This window comes from Rhinoraja longicauda, chromosome 4, assembly GCF_053455715.1.
Source record: "Rhinoraja longicauda isolate Sanriku21f chromosome 4, sRhiLon1.1, whole genome shotgun sequence".
NCBI classification, from domain to species: Eukaryota; Metazoa; Chordata; class Chondrichthyes; order Rajiformes; family Arhynchobatidae; genus Rhinoraja; species Rhinoraja longicauda.
The window spans coordinates 76,042,723-76,065,674 of NC_135956.1; the positions used below are offsets into that span (position 1 = coordinate 76,042,723).

Consider the following 22,952-nt stretch of genomic DNA (forward strand, 5'->3'; position numbering starts at 1 on the left):
TCTTTAGTAAACTTGGTTCTCCTTCCCCCCTCCTTCATAGACGGGTTCCGTATACGCATCGCCCCTGTGTCCCGTAGTTCTGCTCATGAACCCCCAATCCCCAGACGGAACGAGGACAGACTTCCCCTGGTCCTCACCTTTCACTCCATCAGCCTCCGCATCCAACACATCATACTCCAACATTTCCGTCACCTCCAACGTGATCCCACCACTAGTCACATCTTCCCATCTCCATCCTTTCCATCTTTTGCAGAGACTCCTCCCTCCTGGTTCACTTGGTTCACTCATCCCTTCCCAGGCAAACCACCCCGTCCCCTGCTACTTTCCCGTGCAAACGTAGGAGATGTAACACCTGTCCTTTTACTTCCTCCCTCACCTCCATCCAGGGACCCCAGCAGTCCTTCCAAGTGAGACAGAGGTTCACGTGCTCCTCCTCAACCCTCACCTACTGCATTTGGTGTTCCCAATGTGACCTCCTGTACATCGGCAGGACCAAACGTAGCCTCGGCAACCGTTTCACTGAACACTTGTGCTCGGTCCATCTAGGTCTACTGGAACTCCCGGTTGCTAAACATTTCAACTCACCTTCCCATTCCCACACTGACCTTTCTGTCCTGAGCCTCCTCCATTGCCTGAGTGGGACCACAGGCAAATTGGAGGAACTGCACCTCATATCATTTCCAACCCAACGGTCTGACCATTGAGTAGGAAGAAAGGTCTCAACCCGAAACGCCGCCTATTCCTTTTCTCCAGAGATGCTGTCTGACCCGCTGAGTTACTCCAGCTTTTTGTGTCTATTGAATTCTCAAATTTTAGGTAAGCTCTCAAACAGCGCCCCCCCCCCCCCCCGTGCTCCCCCAATTTCCTCTCTGGCTTTTCAATCCACAACTCTTCAAACCTGTCTCACACCTTCCATCTTTTCTTATTTTTGGCCTTTGTTCCAACCAGCTGCCTATCGAAACTCCCTTCCCTCGCCTATGTCGACCTATTACCCGCCACAGGTCCTGGTCTCCTCTTTTCCAGCTTTCTTCTCTCTCCCAATGCAATCAGTCTGAAGAAGGGCTTCAACCCAAAACATCAGCTATACATGTTCCGCAGGGATGCTGCCTGACCTGCTGAGTTATTCCAGCACTTTGTCCTTTTATGTAGTAACCAGCATCTGTAGCTTTTTGTTTCTACAGATAATGCATCATATTATTAGATTGAAGCATGAGTGAGTATTCCTGCACACATCAAAAAATGAAAGCTAAAAAGATATAATAGAAATTACTGGATGTTGGAACAAAAGAACCGTTGCATCATAAAATTATTTTTAAAATGTGCCAAATAAAAAATTGAGATAAAGTACTATCCTCAAATGCTATCAACTGGTTGCAAAGTATTTTTCTTAAAATGATGCACTGCAAATTCTGAAGAATTGATACGGGTTTTTTAATCAACTAAATTTAAAATGAATTCAGTTACACTTGCATTAAAAAAAAGATGACGTGTTTTCTCTTAAGATTCTTTATTTTTCTTAAAAGAATCTTTACAAATTGGCTCTCCCAAACAAAATTTGGTTATTTTTATTTAAGTGATACTATAAGTTTCTGGTAATTCAATGACAAAATACCTCTCATGTTGCATTACTGAAGCAAACAGAACAGGTTGTGACAGGTTTAAACTATTGCCTTTAAGTTTGCTCATTAGTATTGTTCAAATTGAATGATAAATAGATATCACTCCATTTATAATGGAGAGATACTGCTTTTAAAACCAATAGAGTTGAAGGTTATAAGCACCAATTTCAGTATAATTTACATTTAATTTCTATCATGTAAACAACTGCAGAGAGTTCCACAAACACTTAAAAACATGCTAAATAATTTATGCTGTAAAGTCTTTAAGTATCAGACCCACTGTATTCCAGTCTCACCATTGTCTATTGCCAGTTCTTAAACTGCAGGATAACCCTACACTCCAACATTACCTGATACACATTAGGTCTTAAACAGGCTTATTTTCCAGATCAGTACAACAATTATTAGATTGAATGAATTTTGCCAATTACATTATTGTCACCTGTAACCTGACACCAATTTGTCTTACCAGAGATCAAAAAGAGTTCATTAAAAATGTTTGAGAAGAATTGTACAAACATTTGAAATGAATTAATACAAAACCAATCATTGCCATTAACCTTTTTAACTCTTGACAGCCAAATTGCAACATTTACTGTGAGAAAGAGGGGGTAAAATAGAGATGAAAGCATCACCAAAAAACATTGAAAATGTCATGTATATGTACGACAAAACATAAGAATAAACTAAGAGATGAAATGAATACACTACCTCCAACAGTGGCCACCAATTCTTGTAGAATGTTCTGTACAATTTCATGTACATTATCCTCAAATTCAAGACCCTCCCCATGACTGTTGCCTGTAATCCCTTTTTCAAAACCTTGTGCAAGGACAGAACATAAAAATGCTCAGAACAACTCAGCCAGCATTAAATTAAAAGATAAAAGCAAGCATAAATAAAACAAGCTTTGACTTTACTTCAAATCAAGTGAGATGAATCTTTTAGAATAATCTTGCCAGTTCGAAAGTCGTTTTGTACATGCCTACATGTGATAATATGCTTTTGACAGAAAATTTAAATATTGATTTTCCTACTTGAAATTACAGCCAGTTACCGTGGGTCATCAAAACCAACTGTCTGAAGAAGGGTCTCGACCCGAAACATCACCCATTCCTTCTCTCCAGATGCTGCCTGTCCCGCTGAGTTGCTTCAGCATTTTGTGTCTACCTTCGATTTAAACCAGCATCTGCAGTTCTTTCCTACACAACTGTCCTAACATCTATGTAACTATGCTGCCTCCTCCTACTCAATTTATAACAATCTATTTTCAAATACATGCATTAAGATTTGAATTAGTTTCTTTGTTAGGCACTAAATTAAGCATTAAACTAAATAAGCGTGATTTGTATTGAAATAACGTGTGTAAAAAGTGGGATAACATAGAACAAGCGTGAACAGGTGATCGATAGTTGGCATGGACTCAATAGGCCACAGGATCTTTTCCGCGCTGTATCTCTAAACTGGGCGGCACTGCGGTAGAGTTGCTGCCTTGCAGCGCCAGAAACCAGAGTTCGATCCTGGCTCCCGGTGCTTTGTCTGTACTGAGTTTGTACGTTCTCCCCGTGACCTGTGTGGGTTTTCTCCGAGAACTTCGGTTTCCTCCCACACTACAAAGACGTACAGGTTTGTAGGTTAACTGGCTTGGTGTAGTGTAGGGTTGTTTTAATGTGCGGGGATTGCTGGTCGATGTGGACTCGGTGGGCTGTTTCTCTAAACTAAACCTAAAGTGAACAAGTGTATTTACTACTCATTACATCTGTGCTGCCCAGAGACATTTACTAGGCTGATAAGTGAAACTTAGGACCATCAAGATGCATATTAGCAGATAATCCTCCTTGGAGGCTCTGGAACCTATGTGAACGGGGCGAACGGCATGACTCTTAAACCAGTTAAATAGAGTCACAGAGAGTCTCAGGCAAAAAGTATGTTACAATAGTTAATTTAAAATCATGCAGAGAAAAAAAATAATGAGGGAAAGACAAATGGGGGTTAGTGGTTTAAGAATGATGAAACAAAATAAAGTAATTTCCACGCACTGGTATTCAAAATATGAAGAAATAATTCATTGCATGGATGTTAATTTCAGTTTTCATAGATTGTTTGGAAGTAATTATTACCTTAAAGCCCATTTTACTGTTGTATTTAGCGGTGAGTATCGCGGTTTTATATTTTATATCTATTTAATGATTAACGCACACATGGAGGATCCAGGTGGAAAACAGCTGAACAGCAACTTCCCGGTTTCTTTTTTAGTTTGCAGGCTGAAATTACCACTTAATACATTGATTTTCTAGTTTCCTGGTCACAATCAGCTCATTTCCATTCTGGACAGCCAATCCCTTTACACCTCTGCTTCACAGTAGGATGTCTGGGTCACATTTTAGTTCTTCCTTAAACAAAGGCAAAACCAGTCCTGTCCCAGCAGTACCCTTCTTTGTCCGACAAAATTATCTTATTGAGCAACTTTTTCTTTAACTCTTCTCCTTTCCTTCAAATCAAATGGAGTTGTTATACTTGCTTGGATACATGAACGACTCTTTGTTACAGTCTTTACCTTTGTTTATTAAATAAATAACTGCATTGCTGCTGCTTCCTCACTTTATACATTGTAGTTTCATCACCTTTAGTGCCAACTTTATATCGCTCTCACTTTCACATGATCTGTCTGAAACTCTTTCCTTTCTCAACTTCTTGATGTTCATCTCAGGAGATAGGATTGTGAATAATCCATCACAAGTCCAAAGCTGGAGTTAAATCTCCAATCCTTGCAATGTACAAATGATCTTAAGTTTTCCAGCTGCTTTAATTCTCATAACATCTTGGCAGCAATGTTTCTGGAAGAGCCTTTTTATGCCGTAACTGTAGTCCATCTTCCACCATCCCCTGTACATCTGCACTCATCCTCTCTCCTCCCAAGAACAAGCATAGAGCTCCCCTAATCTTCAATAGACAATAGGTGCAGGAGGAGGCCATTCGGCCCTTTGCGCCAGCACCGCCATTCACTGTGATCATGGCTGATCATCCACAATCAGTATCCCGTTCCTGCCTTCTCCCCATATCCCTTGCCTATCTTTAAGAGCTCTATCTAACTCTCTCTTGAAAGCATCCAGAGAATTGGCCTCCACTCCCTTCTGAGGCAGTGAATTCCACAGATTCACAACTCTCTGGGTGAAAAAGTTCTTCCTCATCTCCATTTAAATAGCCTACCCCTTATTGTTAAACTGTGGCCCCTGGTTCTGGACTCCCCCAACATCGGGAACATGTTTCCTGCCTTTAACGTGCCCAATTCCTTGATAATCTTATATGTTTCAATAAGATCCCTTCTCATCCTTCTAAATTCCAGTGTATATGAGCCCAATCGCTCCATTCTTTCAACATATGACAGTCCCGCCATCCCGGAAATTAACCTCATGAACCTACACTGCATTCCCTCAATATCAAGAATGTCCTTCCTCAAATTTGGAGACCAAAATTGCACACAATACTCCAGGTGTGGTCTCACTAGGGCCCTGTATAACTGCAGAAAGACCTCTTTGCTCCTATATTCAATCCTCTTGTTATGAAGGCCAACATGCTATTAGCCTTCTTCACTGCCTGCTGTACCTGCATGTTTACTTTCAGTGATTGATGAACAAGGATACCCAGATCTCGTTGTACTTCCCCTTTTCCTAACTTGACGCCATTCAGATAATATTCAACCTTCCTATTCTTACCACCAAAGTGGATAACCTCACACTTATCCACATTAAACTGCATCTACCATGCATCTGCACACTCACACAACCTGTCCAAGTCACCCTGCAACCTCATAGCACCTTCCTCACAGTTCACACTGCTACCCAGCTTTGTGTCATCTGCAAATTTGCTAATGTTACTTTTAATCCCTTCCTCCAAGTCATTAATGTATATTGTAAATAGTTGCGGTCCCAGCACAGAGCCTTGCGGTACCCCACTAGTCACTGCTTGTTATTCTGAAAGGGACCCTTGAAATTCCTACTCTTTGTTTCCTGTTTGCCAACCAATTTTCAGTCAACAATTTTTTTAATTTTGCAACTAGGTCTGGTGAAAGATCAATGTGGAAGATTAGTTCTGCATCTTGTCTCCTGAGATGCTGCCAGATTCTCTTTTTATTACCCAAAGCTATCATTTATTTACTTGGATTAAATCCTTGCTTTTGTCTCAATATCGTGACAGAATTAAATATCACATGTTCTAATAACAATCATATACTTAAGTTAATGATGCAGAAGCTTGCATTGTCCACATCCTCAATAATAGCTGTTATAAATTAATCGTTTCTGTAGGATTATACTTACAAGACAAAAAATAAATTTTATCAGTATGCCTTTTATTCACAGGAGAGTCATCGATAATCCCCTTGTAACACCTGATGTTTCTCAAAGTTAGGAACTGGTAACAAAATTAACCTTTAATTTTGCAAGCATCATGCAATTTTTAAAATTTTACATCAAGTAAAAATATATATTTTAAATGCCATGGAATAGAATTCTTCATTTGTTGTCCCTGAATACTATTTTTTTGTGGGTTCTTACATTCTAGTATCTCCTCTTGATCACTAATTGGGGTAGTGAGAGAATTCACCACTTATGTTTATGGTCTTGTGGTTGAAGGGACTTTCATAATTATCTTGGATGCTTTGCTCAGAGAAAGCAAAATTAAGACCCTGGAAATAGTAGAGTACTGAAAATCAAAAATAACAGGAAATTCTCCAAGTAGTACCTGATCGCGTAACTGAATATATTGTACAGTGTGAAGCACAGAACAAATTGTGTAACAAAGGTTCTACCTGAAAAATGGGGATGCAATTTAAGTAATCTAACACTTCCACTTTTCATTTAATTCCCCTCTATTAGGATGTTAATGCAGCAAACAAATTTGCAATGGTAGACTTCTATCTTCAAAGCCTAGCTACAGCAAACGACATCCAAAGCAATCTGACTGGCTCCAAACAGAAACTCCAAATGTTGACCCAAGAAATTGTCACTGCAGCAGCAGAGGTAATTCTAATTTTCTGTAAAGCCTCTTCATCCAAATTCACAGGTGGTTATACTAACATAAACAATGCTTTCTTTCACTGGCAACAATAATGGCAAGGAATTCTACACTGCCATTTTGTGATGCAAGCACAATTAAGAAAGAATATCGGGAAGTCATTACCACAGAAGACTGTGGAGACCTAATCAATGCAGATTTTTAAGGCAGAGATTGATAGATTCTTGATTAGTACGGGTGTCAGGGTTATGGGGAAAAGACAGGAGAATGGGGTTGAGAGGGAAAGATAGATCAGCCATGATTGAATGGCGGAGTGGACTTGATGGGCCGAATAACCTAATGCTGCTCCTATAACTCATGAAGCCAAATTCTTATATTTGCGTACTGTGAAACAATATTAATCTACCACATGCCCAAGTTGCTCACAAACATTTAACACTGAAGAGGCAAATAAGCTAATGGCTTTGTTCACAATCAAAACAAGACCCTATTCTTTAAATATGCGGTTTCAAAAGCAGTTCTGAGACAGAGTTCTTGAGCAAGTAGAGAAAGTCACAAATCTGGCAAACTTCAACCTTGATAAGACTCGATAAGACTCATTGAAGTACGACTTATCTTGACCTTCAAAAACAAAACCACAAAACAAGACTGAAACCTCCACTTGTCTTTTCCAGAGGCAGAGCAAAAAAGGGAGATCCTTCCTTTTAGAGCCATTCTACATTTCCAGCTTACCTTCAGAGTAATTTTACTGCTTCAACAATACAATACAATACAATCGCTTGTATCACAGTTACCTGCTGAAATCAAAAATCTACTTGATTCTTGAAAAGAGTAAATGAAGCAAAATTTGATTTGTAAGACGAAGTCTACTTGGAAACTTGATCCAAGAAACGTTGTGAATTCAGGCATTTACTCAAAATAAAGCCACAGCATTTGAAATACAATAAGAGCATTCAACTACATACAAGTCCGAGGCCTTGCAATTCTTTATGCAGCACTGATTTCTCAGCACCATGCATTTGAAAAATTGCTTACTTTGAAAAAATTGTGAATTTAACTAGTTCTGGTTCAGACTGCACCATACTGAAAACCTAACCAGGCAATTCTGGCTGTGAATCATCCTTCCACATGGTGCTCAAATTATGCACATAGTATAGAACATGTCTAATCTTACCCAGAAAACTGTGTCACTTTGTTCCTAAGATTACCTGTCACTGGGAACCTCCAACTATCATAACAATGGAAACCAAGCCCAGGAAAATCCCTTTTAATTATTTCTTGAACACGCTATCCTCAGGCCTTCGATACCAACCCCTATTTTGCACCACACTTCCATTTCACAATCTTCATGACCCCTCCACCAGAACTCAACCCCAACTGTACTCAATGTGACTGAGGCTGCTTTCTTGGACTAACTCATAGAAGTATTGATCTCTGGGCATGAATCCTGCACAGCCTCCAGTTTGTTGGTCACTATCTTTGAATCCCAAATTCTCTCCCTCTCTCACTACAATGAACAGATCTCACAATTTCACTGCTCAAGATCCAATTTTGCTTGCCCTCTCTACCCTCTGCCCTCTCAACCTGTATCCAACCCTAGATCCACCAACTCCATGCAGCCCTGCTCTTCTTACCCCACATTCACCACCGTTTACATACTACATAGAATTCATAGAACATAAATCAAAGTGCCAAATCAATTCCTAACAAATTGTGCCTCAGGCAACAATGAATTTTGCTGCAGCAGACCCAAAATCAAAAGGGTCAGAACCAAGCCGTGCAATCTTTTAGGTGACCACTAAAGGTACAAACGAATTTCTTGGCTGCTGTTATACATTTAGACTTGGAAAACAAGAGATCTGCACTAATGGCTTTGAAATCACAAACAAGTTACAGCATTATTAATGTCTGCCCTATCTGAGGTCTAAAAGGGAGTGCACAAAGCTTGAGCTACTCATTGGAAATTGAGTGACTGCTAGTGACGGCTAGTGACTGAAATGTCAGTGGGCGAGCCTCTTGGGACCAGCAACCACAGTTCTGTTAGTTTAAAATAGTTATGAATAAGAATAGGGCAACCCCACAAGTTAAAGTTTTGAATTGGAGCAGAGCCAACTTTGATGGTACTAGACAGGAACTTGCTGAAATTGAGTGGAATAGAATGCTTGCTGGTAAAGGGATGTCCGGAAAGTGGGATGCTTTTATAAGAGGTAATATTGAGGGTTTAAGGCATGCGTATTCCTATTAGAATGAGGGGCAAGAGAGCTGGGAGTAAGGAAGCTTGGATGATGAGAGAAATGGAAGCTTTAGTCAAGAAAAGGGAGGCATGGCCAGGTATAGGCAGCTGGGATGAAGTGTAGCCCAGCAGGAGTTTTGGGGACTGAGGAGCATATTTAAGATGGAAATCAGGAGAGCAAAAAGGGGGCAGGAGATAGCTCTGGCAGATAAAATTAAGGAGAATCCAAAGAGATTTTATGTACATTAGGGAAAGAGGATAACTAGAGCGGGAATAGGGGTCCTCAGAAAACAAAGCAGCTGTCTATGCGTAGAGCCATAGGAGATGGGCAAGGTCTTCAATGAGTATTTCACCTTTGTTTTTATTGTAGAGAAAAGCATGAAAGCTAGGAAACTTGGACAGTTAATGGAGATGTCTTGAGGACAGACCAAATTACAATCGGAGGTAGAGCTGGATGTCCTGAAGTGTATGAAAATAGATAAATATCCGAGGAGCTTATGGGAAGCTAGAGAAGAAATTGCAGGAGCCTTGGCTGAGAGGTATAAATCATTGTTAAACATTGATGAGGTGCCAGATGACTGAAAGGTGGCTAACATTGTGCGTCTATTTAACAAGAAAAAGCCCAAGAACTATAGACCAGCGAGCCGAACATCTGCAGTAGGCCGGTTACTGGAGAGGATTCTGACGGATAAGATATATATGTATTTGGATCGGCAGGGGTTGATTAGGGATAGTCAGTGTGGTTTTGTACATGGGTGACTGTGTCTTATGAATTTGATTTGCGTTTTTTGAAGAAGTAACCAAAAAGGTTGATAAAGGCAAGGCTTTAAACATTGTCTATATGGACTTCAGCAAGGCATTTGATAAGGTTCTGCATGGTCGGCTGCTCTGGAAGGTTAGATTACATGGGAGCCAGGGAGAGCTTGCTGACTGGATAGTGAATTGGCTTCATGGAAAGAAGCAGAGGGTGGTGGTGGAAGGTTGCTTTTCGTATTGGACGCCTGGGGCTAATGGTGTGTCTCAGGGATCAGTGCTGAGCTCATCGCTGTTTGTGGGTTTATATCAATGATTTGGATGAGAAGGTTCACGGCACGATTAGTAAGTTTGCAGCTGACAATAAAGTGGAGATGGTTATCAAAAATTACAGCAGGAACTTGATTAGCTGGGCAGGTGGGCTGAGGAATGTCTAATGGAGCTTAATGCAGATAAGTGTAAGGTATTACATTTTGGAAAATCAAACCAAGGCAAGATCTTCAAAGTGAATGGTTGGGCCTTGGGGAGTCTTGTAGAGCAGAGGAGTCTAGGAGTACAGGTACATAGTTCCCTGGAAGTACCGTCACAGGTAGATAGGGTGATCAAGAGAGCTTTTGGTGCATTGTTCTTCAGTCAGGTTTTGAGTATAGAAGTTAGGATGTTATGTTCGCCTTTGGTCATCCTGCTACAGTAAGATGTCATTATGCTTGAAAGAGTATTTTACACAGGGGAGGGGAACAAGAACTAGAGAACATAGGTTCAAGGTGAGGGGAGGCAAGATTTAATAGAAACTTGAGTGGCAACTTCTTCACTCAAAAGGATGGTGGGTAATTGGAACGAACTGCCAGAGGAGGTAGTTGAGGCAGGTATTATAACCATTTAAACTACACTTGGACAGGTACATGGATTGGAAAGGTTTAGAGAGAATGCCCAAAGGCAGGCAAATGGGACTAGCTATGATGGGGCATCCTGGTTGGCATGGATGAGTTGGGCGGAAGGGCCTGAATCTGATCTGCATGACTCTGACTTTCTCTACGAATTTCTCTGCGATGGGTAGATGGGAAACAAACATGTGAAGATGTGGTTAACAAAAGCACTTACACAGTTCAAAGCCTTTGCTGCAACTAATTGACATCTCATACCTTGCAGCGTTTCAGGGGGACAACTAAATAGTCAAATAATGGCTATTATTTTAAAAAATGGTCCTCTTTTACTTAAGAACAGTTACTGAATTGTGTCCTTCAAGTCCAATCACCATCTTAATCTCATGGCCTGAGAAGATATGAGAAGCAAATGTAAAGTTGTTAAAATAACTGAGTGCTTTGGATAATTTTGCCAAAGATTGTGTTCCTTGATGAAAAAGACTCAACCTGCCAATAGAAAGATGACCATTTTGCAGGCACTGAGAATAGAAAATAAAGATGCAGCAATGGGACTGTCTTTGATTAACATTTTGGGGTTTTGTTTTTGGAAAGAAGGCTGATATTATCAAACCTTCTAGTTGGTGTTTAGCATCATAATGAATAATGTTAGTGTTCACTTCTATAAAGATGGAACAATTACCTAACAATTACCTAAGTTTAAGTCATTAACCAGATCAACCCAGATCAACCCAATCAAGTTAAGACAGGTTATGTTAGAAATATCAAATTATTACTGGACTGAGTCATAGAGAAATACAGGCCCTTTGGGCCACCAACTCCATGCTGACATTAAACATCCTTTTACACTAATCCGACATAATCCCATTTTTATTCTCCCCACAATCTCCACAACTTCCCACATGACCTTGGGATGCGGGAGTAAACCCACACGGTGCTAAGGAAATATTGGATCAAGATTAAACCCAGTGTCTGGTGTAGTGAGGCAGCAGTTCTACTAGTTGCACCACTGCATTTCTCCAAAGTGCTGGAGAAGGTCCTAAGGCGAGAATGAATTTTTCCAGCTGTAAAAATCAAAAATAGAACACAGTTCAACCAGTGAATTGTTAAAATACTTATCCATAATTGTTTAGCCTCGAATCTAACTTTGCATTACACTAATCAGAGCCATGCGGAAGCATTTTATCCAACATTATGCAATCCAGAAGCACCTCATCCTATTATTTAGAATGGAAAAAATTAGATAGTGAAATATGTATTCAACAGTTTCCCTTGGCTTGGGATACCAGCAATCTGCTGCTGATATAAGAACGAAAAGAGAAAGTAAACCAGAAGCTTGGCAAGATCATGTGCTGCACTGATCTCAATTCCTGAAAGGCGAATATTAAAATACAGTCTAATAAACAAGGAAACCAAGTAAAAAACAATATTGTTTATCAATCTCAGAATATAACTAAAGTAGTAACAAAATCAGTAATTTCCTTATTTTAAACCAGTACACTTTTAAGCCACAACAACTATACGCAGGTTTATGAGCAAATTTATTTACTTTTAGCTGCAGTCGCTTGGTCAACTTCTGTTTGTTCATTTTCTGCATTACAAATGTCAGTTCCATTTTCTGGCTCTGTATCCTTCTGAATAATTTTGTCAACTTCATTGATGTGGTCTGATTCCATTTCGGGCTTTTGAGCCAGCTCAAGAACAGGCTGCTCCTCAAGTCGACTCAGTTGTGGGGATTCAGGTTCATACTGGTTCACAGGGGGCTGCTGGAGATGATGCTGTTGTCGAAGTCTCTCCTTTTCCATTTGTTTTACTTCCTGCAGCTGAATGCACAAAGACATGGTTTAAGATGAAAGTGGAACCTAGACTTCCATCTCAAAGGAACTCAGTCACAAATGGCAAATTTCCAGGTAAAACACGAATTTTAGGGCAGTTGAGGAAAGGTTTTGGCGCTGAGGGGGAGGAAGATTTGAGGTGATAATGTAGTTTAAGGATAGAGCTGTTAAGCATGATCTGTCATACAGTGATTAGGAATTAAAATAGAAGAACCGTACCTCAGAATGTGCAATCACAGGAGTTGGTTAGTTAGTTTAGTTAGAATAGGAGCAAAGAAGCAGGATGAAAATCGTGGATGTTTTTGGAAAGAGCACTGGATGAGACAGAATGAAAACCATAGAAGAATGCTCGATAATGACAGAGATGTGGAAAGCTTGAAGAGATTTGCTGGGAAAGTGTATTTAAGTAGAAAGAACTGACCATACTAATCTAAAGGTCCAAACAAAATACCAAGTAGGATCACATGCCACTCAGTAATTAAATGTAATCATCGCATCTCGAGCATTGACTGCTTTTCCTGCTCCTCAGCACGACCTCTGTCATTCCACAGGAATCGATTCTTAGTCCTGCTACCCCCTGATACCCCCAGAATTATCATTTGCCACTTGTAGCCCCACTGTGGCAATGTAAATGAAGACACCTCAAACATACAGACAACACCCAATTCACCTCAACCTCACCACTGTCAATCTCTCCACTGCCAATGTATTGTTTTGACATGTAGATTTTATTTTGTTAAAGTCATAATTGCCTACAATAAGTGGTAGTCGAGAATTTGAGAGACTGTGTAGATGAAGAAAGTTAGGGATAGTCATGTATGAGGCAATGAGTGAATTTAAACAAGGCGTTGAGAATTATAAAACGTTGAGGGACTAGAGAGTCAGTATAAATCAGTAAAAGAAGAGTCCAATCAGGAATGTGGTTTCAAATGACGTTAGGTTGATAGAAGAATGAGTAAAATACCAGTTGATCTAATTAGAAAATGAAGAGACTGGTAAGAACTTCAAGATGAGCAAAGAAGGGTCTCGACCCGAAACTTCTTCTCTCCAGAGATGCTGCCTGTCCCACTGAGTTACTCCAGCTTTTCGTGTCTATCTTGAGCAAAGATAAAGGTAGAGAAGAGCAATGGTTCAGGAGGTTAAAGTAGGAATTTTTACAACCTTGAGACAAACATCAGAAATGTTGCAAAAACTGCATTCAGTTTTCCCAGTACAATTTCTGCTAATTTGCTCCTAGTTGCTTTTGTCTTCCCACCCATCTTTGAAAGAAGCAGATTTGTTTGTGTAATTTTCCTATCCATTCCTAAACTGAGCTACAGATTATGTGTATATTCTTGCTCACTTCCTGGTTCACTCCTGTACATTTAAAAACCTTTTCTGTGGGAAAAATTAACATGGAATACATGGATTACTATAATAAGATTTTACAGACAAGATCTCCAAGTCATCAGTCTCAATTTCAAAACCCCATGCTACAGTCACCACACAGACAAAATTCTGCTTTAGAATTATACAGTTCTATTTAGCAAACATTTTCACCTATTTCTTTGAAGAACAACTTGTAAAATATTTTCTTTCATGATTGTTAATGTCCCCTCCAGTTCTATTCCCAGCACTCCTTATTTTTCAAAGTTGCAGCAACTTTCCCCATTTTGGATTCAAATAAGGACCTCTGCAATCATAATACTACATTGGGCCCACGTCATATTGCAAAAGAGGGGAGGGGTGCAACATGACAATGTTAAATATGGAACTGCCACTGCTAAAATTAGGAAAAAAGTTTGCTGCTAAAAATGTTTGCTTCATAATTGCTGCTGAAATACTAAAGAAGATATCTGGAGAAATTACCAAACTCTTGGCAAAGTAGATTTTAGTGCTTATCAAACTGTGTCTTATGTCTTGGTATATTTAGAACGGAGATGAGGAAAAACATTTTCAGTCAGAGAGTTGTAAATCTGTGGAATTCACTGCCTCAGAAGGCAGTGGAGGCCAATTCTCTAAATGCATTCAAGAGAAAGCTAGATAGAACTCTTAAGGATAGCGGAGTCGGGGGGTATGGGGAGAAGGCAGGAACGGGGTACTGATTGAGAATGATCAGCCATGATCACATTGAATGGTGGTGCTGGCTCGAAGGGCCGAATGGCCTACTTCTTTGTCTATTGTCTATTGGTATCCCAACGAGGGTTAAAGAGGAAAAGGATAAAGGTATGGCAATTTGATCTTAGGGCACAGGCAGTGAACATTAGGGCACAAGCAGTGAAGAAGGTCAATGGAAAGTGCCAGAACTGAAGGATTACAGAGATATTGATATTTACAACACAGGAGACTATTTATGTCACTGCATCCATGCTGAAAAAAAAGAACTAACCAAAACTATTTGCACTTCATGTAAGTCACTGTACCTCAAGTGGCAACCTATGTAGTTTTTAAACAAGGTAAATGTTGCTGCATCCATCACTATTTCAGGTCAATGTGTTCCACACCTTCATAACTTCTCAACTTCCTTCCAATCATTTTACGAGTTACTTTAAATCAAATACATCTTAAGGAAATGGATCATTCTTATCCAATCTATTATTGTTTTCTTTGTACAGTTACATTTTGTTCAGCCTTGCTTTCAAAGGAAACAATCCATCCTATCAAAACTCCCCTTTAATTAAAATTCTTCAGCCATGGCAACGTTCACAAATTTTCTCTGTACAGTTTCAAGTAATTTCACATGATTAACATATATACAACACATACATCTTGTGGCTTAACTAGTGCTACTGGTAAAAGGGGGAATAGGATTACACAGGTGCAAATAGTTAAACATTGGAAAAATTGATTGCCAGTCTAATTTGGTGATGGACTCTTGTTTAAAATTTTCAAAGGGGCAATTTAAGTAATCAATCAGAAAGGCACAAATTGATTAATGACTGCTGCTCATAAGCTTCTGAACTACTTTCCTTCCACATCCCAATGAGGTTAATAGGCTACTGTAAATAAAGCTTTAATATAGATAAGTGGCAAAATAATCGAAGGGGAGTCCACCACCAAGTTAGACTGCCAATCAATTTTTCCATTGTTTAACTCTATCTACGCATGCGTGATCCTATTCCCCCTTATTTGAAAACGATCTAGCTCCATGTTTAAAGTTTCTCGTCCTTGGCTTCAGAGGATTAAAAAATTGCCAGAACCTCCACTATTTCCACTTTTGCTTTTGTGGATAACCGATGATACAGTTTATATGGGCTGGCGATTCATTTACCTTCACAAGATGCTAAATCTCTCAATATTTTCTTCCTATTTAACTCGTCCAATATTTAATAATTGCCCTCCTTAATAATAAATCTTTGCACCCTTTCCCTCTGTTATGAATATAGCTGCATATCTATAAACACACAAACCATACCCACATTTTCTTTTTCGTTAATGATATTTTCTACCAGTTCCTGGCAGCCTCTTACAAACCCCGAAAGTATCCATGGCTTTCCTTCAATGTGCAAATAATTTTTCCTCTTCAATTTCTTAATTTCCTTTTTAATTTTAATTCTGCATTATCTGCACTCTTCAGGGTTTCCTATAATAAAGAGTTTTCAGCATCTGAGCTGATCTTCCTTATTTTCCCTTTTAATATTTTGTATGTTTCTCCATTAACAAACTATGACTTCTGGATGTTTATCTCTCCTGCTAGAACATTTAAGTGCTGCTCAGTAGTTGTTGCTCTATGAAAATCAAAGAATGATTACACACAATTATTTCTGAATACTTTTTTGCAAAAATAAACCTTGGAACTAGACAAGGAACAGGTCATTTTAGCTCTCACCCTGAGCTGCATTCTCTGCAGCAATGAAGAAAAACCAAGGGTCTAATGATAGAGTCATTAAAAGTATTTAATAAATACAGTACTGGAGAAATTAGGGCAACTAAAATCATATACATTTTCTGAACAAGATAGATTGTAACACCAGGTTCCAAAACAGATGACAAAAATTGATGGAACAATTTTAGCAAGGTAGAAAATGTAATATTGGTGCTTAAAAGAGGACAAGGAACTAAAAAAAAAACTATCGACCACTTACCCTAACATCGGTTGGCAAAAGGGTGAATTCCAGCCTAGTTACGTGGGTCTTGTAAAATCATAGTGTGATTAGATGTAGTCAACATAATTGTATGTACAACTAAATTTCAGTATTTTAAATTTAAGGACTCATAAGATGTGGATAACCCAGTGTATGTAGTAAATTGGGATTAATATATTGCACTTCATGAATTTGTTAAACAAAGTAAAGGCATGGGGGATGGGAATAATGTGATAGAACGGATAGAACATAGGTTAGGGCATATGGCATTTTAGTATTTGTTACTCATGTCATTTCACACAAGATGACAGGCAATAGATTATAACATGGAGAAGTTATGCAGATACAGAATAGAAATAATGATAAGCTGGTAAATATAAGATGAAAATATATGCACCTACAGCAAGCAATTAGCAACCAAATAATTGTGCTGGGCTTTTTGCAAGGGGATTGATGTAGAAAAGTTAGGACAATTTGCTGAGGTTATACAGGGTGTGATCATATCTGGAGTAGCACGAACAGTTTTAGTTTCTATCCAAACTATATGCTTCCTTTATGATCATATTTACTAGATAGATCCCTAGGATAGTGGTGTTGGGTGGGTAGAGGGGCTGGTGGGGGGGGGGGGGGGGGGCGGAGTGGAACCATGGTTGTTATACAAGGAGTGATTGGTCTACATTGACTGGGGTTTAAAAGGACAATCAGTGATCCAATTGCAAAATTCAAGCTTTTGAGAGGAATTGACAGGACGATACCAAGAGTTATTTTCTCCAGCTTGTTGTAAACTAGTTCTGTTCTCAACTAGGGGATGCAGTGCTAGCATAAGGGATCAACCATTTAGAATTTTTATTTTTATTTTCTCATGATCTCTCCCTGAAAGGACTGTCTCCCCCAACTATCACAAAAATGAGATGGTTAGAATAATGCTAGAAAGTGGATATGAGGCACAGGATCAGTCACAATCTTAATGAATGGAAATATAGACACAAAATGTTGGAGCAACTCAGCGGGACAGGCAGCATCTCTGGAGAGAAGGAATGAATGGGTGACATTTCGGGTCGAGACCCTTGTTCAGACCTGAATGAATGGAAACCCCAATGACTTCAATGAATGGGAATACTGGCATGAAGAATCATGGCTACTCTTACTGTTATATCTCATATTTTCACCATAATCACTGAATGTGTTAAAAGTTATATTGGTAATATGCACATTAGAAAAGTTGGGAAAATGAAACAAATGTGTATCTATTTAAAATGTATTGATCTATTAATTATACCAAAATGGTGCACAGACTCATCTATTGCTATCATTACCAATTGTACTCTCATCATATGCCACAATTACAGAAGTAAATAAATGCATGTAAAAATAAAAGTAAAAATTATCTTCCAAATAAATGATTTCATGCACACATTCAACTAGGTGCACCAAGTAATGACAATTTTGTTATTTTGTTATACAGCAAATGAGAAAGTCATTTGAGTATCACACCACCTTCAAGAATTCAATACTCACTGCTTGGTTTTCCATGCGTGCAAATATAACATTCAACATCTGTGTCAGTGTTGCCTTGGCTGTTGTTTGGTTTATTAAATTTTTGCTGGCCAAGTATATATTATAACATGTTCTCACAGCCTGCAACACAGTTCCTTCATGTATTTCTATGTGCTGAGATGTCACCGCGGTTAGCAAGGCCTAAGAGGAGAGATGGGGAGATTGTAAATGATAAAGAAGATAATTATTTAAATAAGTTAATTAATAACTACATTAAAGTCACAAGATAAAGATAGGTGATTTTGATACAAGAACAATCGAAAATGGCTCAACTCATCAAGCTGTTGTTTTGATGGGTGTGTGTGTGTGTGTGTGTGTGGGGTTGTTATTTAGTTCCTCACTCTACCCCGATCCACAACACTGTCATGAGATAAAAAAGGTATCTACTATAATCATTAACATTCTAAAAAAACTATTTTCAGTCATGACTTTTAATCCACAAAATAATAAATGTGCAGCATTCTAAGGCAGATTTCTTAACAGCACACCATGTTATTATCATTAAAATAAAATTGTTGGATCATCCATCTCTGGCGGATAACATAAATTCATTGACAAAAGATATTGATACAGGTGATCCCTGCATTACAGGCAAGAGGGGTGGTTGTGTTGCTATTAAAATGATCAATACTGCGATGTTCCATAACACAAAGCTGCGTCATCTGTACATGCTTCAAAAAACGCAAGTTAAAAACATAATACATTTTGTGTCAATTTATTATTTTCTTTGACAATTTTTCAAATTCCATGCAAAATGGTTGTTTGGTGTTTGGCAACTTTGGTCGCTGGTGTTTGACAGGTGCATAATTCTGACTGGGGTCGAATGCTTCTGTCAGGACAATGCATTTCTCTGCTTGCTGAAGTCAATGACTAGCTCCTTTAATTTGCTGACATGGAGGGGGTGGGGTTACTGTTTTGTCATCATGTTACTAAGCTCTCTATCCAGTTCTCCTTTCTAAACTAAATCATTATTTTTTGAGGCCCCAGCACAGACCTTGTGGGACATCATTAAACAAATTCTTCCAAGTACGTGCCAAATATCCCTACTCGCCATCTTCTATCACTTAATAAGATCAATATTGCTTGAAATCTAAAATTTGAGAAGAAATTTACGATCTGGGGGACGCAGGGGTGGCACAGTGGTGCAGCTGCGAGAGCTGCTGCCTCACAGCACCAGAGACTTGGCTTTGATCTTAACCCCATGCGCTGACTGTGTGGAATTTGCATGTTCACCCTTTGACCGTGTGGGTTTCCTGCTCCGGATTCCTCTTACATCCCAAAGACATATGAATTGTAGGTTAATCAGTCGCCTCGCCAACAGTCTGTCTGTCCCTTCCTTCTTTGTGTTTTAATAGTATGTGTTAAATGTATGTTTTTAGTGTTCTTTGGCTTGTTTTATGTGGGGGGTGGGGGTTGGGGGAAACTTCTGACCGACTTTTGAGAGCTCCACCGCGGGGAGCCTCCAGGACTTTAACACACGGAGCCCGCGATCCCTTTGCCAGGGATCGACATCTGAGCTCCAACCGTAGGTACCTGCGGACTTAACATCATGGAGCTCATGGTCCCTGGTCTGAGACCGACATCAGGAACTCCAAGCCGCAGGAGCTTTGACCGCTCCGACATGGGAGTTTCGATCGCCCCAAAGCATGAGCTTCAACCGCCGGCTGCGGGAGCTTCGATTGTCCTGACGGATGGTTCGACTACCCCGACCACGGGAGAATAAAGAGGAAGAAGGTTGGACTTTATTGCCTTCCATCACAGTGAGGAATGTGGAGAATCCGCTGTAGTGGATGTTTATGTTAACTTTTATGTAGTTGCGTGTCTTGTTGCTTTTTTTTCCGTGTGGCTGTATGGTAATTCGCATATCACTGTACCTTAATTGGTACATGTGACAATAAAAGACCTTTGAAACCTTTGAACCAGTGTGAACAGGTGATTGATGGTCGGCTTGTATTCAGCAGGCCAATGGGCCTGTATCTATGCTGTATTTGTAAGCTAAACTAAATATACCATTTCCCTCTGAAGAAGGGTCTCAACCCAAAACGTCACCCATTCCTTCTCTCCAGAGATGCTGCCTGCCCCGCTGAGTTACACCAGCATTTTGTGTCGATCTTCCCTTAAAAATTATTTCTCTTTGTCATACCACACCATTTGACACGTTTCTAATTATAATGTATTCCCTTGCATCGTTACAACCCTCCAAAAGCATTACCTTATTGCACTCTGGCTTGAATTTCATTTGCTACATTTTCCCCAAATAACAAGAACTACATTTTTCTGCAGTTTGTAGCTTTGCATCACAATGTCAACCACATGTCTAGATAGAGAGCAAATTTCTTTCTGAATTCCCCCTCACCCATATTTAATTTTAAATCATTTGTCGACAGTGATTCTGAAATATTCAGAATATTGGGGGAATATTGGGGGTGATGTTTTATTAAAATAAAAGGTTAGCATCAATGATGAAAAAGTATATTAAAAGGCAAACATTATTATGGACTAATAATCCATAATGTTTGCTTACTTCATTAATTTGTTTGTATTTTAAAAAAACACTTCTCTGTTAAACGTAGAGATAGCTTTTAATTCAAAGATGCAGCTTGGTGTCACATATTCAAGCCACATCTCAATATTGGTAAGGGTGGTTCTGTAAGAAACCTAATGATACAGAACTAGGTCTTCATCCTACCCTTTCCTTTCACTTGCCATAAAGGTCTTCGACACACAAATCATTGCCACAAAGTAATTTGTACAATTATATCCAGACAATGGTAGTGGCTTCACCTTTTTGTTAATTGAACCATTTCAGTATTGCTTGTATAAATGAGGAATGGTTCAATCATCACAAAGGTTGCCTTTTACTTTCACTTTTAAAAAAACGAGAAACAGAAGAAAAAGAAGAGTAAATGGCACCAGAAATCAATGCCACTTTCTTTAACATAAATCACAATGTCTTTTTACCAATTCCATTTTCCATTGAGTTAAGAGTCAAGTCATACAGCATGGAAATAGGTTATTCGGCCCACCATGCCAGTGCATGTCACAAAGTATTTATCTCCACTAATCCCATTTTACAGCACTCGGCTCATAGCCTTCGGTATCACGCTATTCGAGCGCTTATCTTCATTGTGAGAGCATCTGCCGCCACCACCCTCTCAGGCAGCTTGTTTCACCCGTTCATAGTTAAAACCAACTTCCATTTGCTGAAATATTTATAATATGGTATGAATCTAACAATGCAAATGTTTTAGCCTTAATAAGCTTAAAATATTTTTACACCTTACAGTACAAGTACATTAAATGTAGTCATTATTATAAGGATGTAATTTTTTTTTTTTTAAATAGAAGCATTTTAAATGTTTTTTCCAACTGATTGTGTAAGCCATTTAAAATTCTTCAGTTTATATACATATATATATATATATAATATATCCGTGCTACTTATTTGGGAATCAATGACATACCAAAAACAGCCAGTTGAAAAAGCACCAGCAATTGGTGTGCATTACTTCCTATCACTGATATAATTTAGAATCCAACTTGCCACTTTTTTTGTTATGGATCCCAAGGGATTTTTTACTTTTCTGCCATGTTGGATCTTGTCAGAGCATTGCTAATATTCATCAAGCACACTGCCCTCAAATTTCAATTCTTGGCCTTCCCTTGATAGGTTTCATGAGCAAATCCATACTGACACTTGCTGATGAAGATTTATACTATCCCTTAGAATTGATTTCAATTCTCTGCCCAGCATGAAATTAAACTAACTTTCCTTTTTCCTCCTGCAATAAATAACAGTGCAGCATTAGCAGTCCTCCAGCACTACTCCTATAAGCAATGAGAATTGAAAATTTGTCTTCAGTTCTTTAGATTATTTTTTTAACTACCAGTTTCTTGACAAGAACCTTAATGAACGGCTTTTAGTAGTCCATATTAATTATATTCACAAATATTCCTTTAGTTATTTACTCAAATATTTCCTCAAATACACACTGGCTGTTTTCTTGCACATTTTAATGAGTTCTGGTTCTTGATTCATTACAAAGTTCCCTGGAATATGGAATATATCTTCTTTCATGGTGAAGTCTAATGCAATGTATTCAACTGTTTACATGTTCTTGGCAATTATACTTGTTTCAATTCTCTCCCTTCAACAGATTCTGAACTAATAATTCAATAATATCCTCCTTTCTCTCTCATGCCGTTCTTAACCATTCATATATCAATGTAAAATCTTGCTATCCTTTTAGAGTCATAGAGTGTGGAAACCTTAAACCCTCTGGTTCTCAATTCCCCTACTCTGGGCAAGAGACTCTGTGCGTCTACCCGATCTATTGCTCTCATGTCTTTATGCACCTCTATAAGATCATCCCTCATCCTCCTTCACTCAAAGGAATAGAATCCCCGCCTGCTCAACCCTCGAGTCTATAGCTCAGACCCTCGAGTTCTGACAACATCCTCGTAAATCTTCTTTGCACCCTTTCCAACAACAACATCTTTCCTGTAACGTGGTGCCCAGAACTGAACATAATATTCTAAATGCGGCCTCACTAAAGTCTTATATAACTGCAACATGAACCCCCAACTTCTATACTCTATACTCTAACTGACGAAGGCCAATGTGCCAAAAGCCTTTTTGACCACCTCATTTACCTATGACGCCACCTTCAAGGAACTATGTACCTTCTCTCCTAGATCCCTCCGCTTTACAACACTCCCAGAGGCCTACCATTCATTGTCTAGGTCCTGCCCATGTTAAACTTTCCAAAATGCAACACCTCACATTTCTCTGTATTAAATTCCATCAACCATTCCTCAGCCCACCTGGCCAACTGATTAAGATCCTGCTTTAATTTTTAACAACCATCTTCACTATCTGCAATACGACCCACTTTCATATCATCTGCAAATTTGCTAATCTTGCCATGTACAATTGTGCTTTTGTTCATTTTTGTTCATGTTCTCTTTCTCAAACTCTTGTAACCTTTTGTCAT

General features: G+C 39.0%; 1 protein-coding gene across 2 annotated transcripts in view; it reads right to left on the reverse strand.

Annotated features, from left to right (window-relative positions):
• The window catches only part of arfgef1 (ADP-ribosylation factor guanine nucleotide-exchange factor 1 (brefeldin A-inhibited)), a 148,432-nt gene that overhangs the window by 71,979 nt on the left and 53,501 nt on the right, over positions 1-22,952 (reverse strand). For both annotated transcript variants that reach the window (XM_078398115.1, XM_078398114.1), the window contains exons 5-7: positions 17,920-18,099; positions 12,052-12,325; positions 2,331-2,441 (exon numbers count right to left, since the gene is read on the reverse strand). In XM_078398115.1, coding sequence (XP_078254241.1) covers positions 2,331-2,441; positions 12,052-12,325; positions 17,920-18,099 — 565 coding nt within the window. The remainder of the gene's footprint in view (positions 1-2,330; positions 2,442-12,051; positions 12,326-17,919; positions 18,100-22,952) is intronic.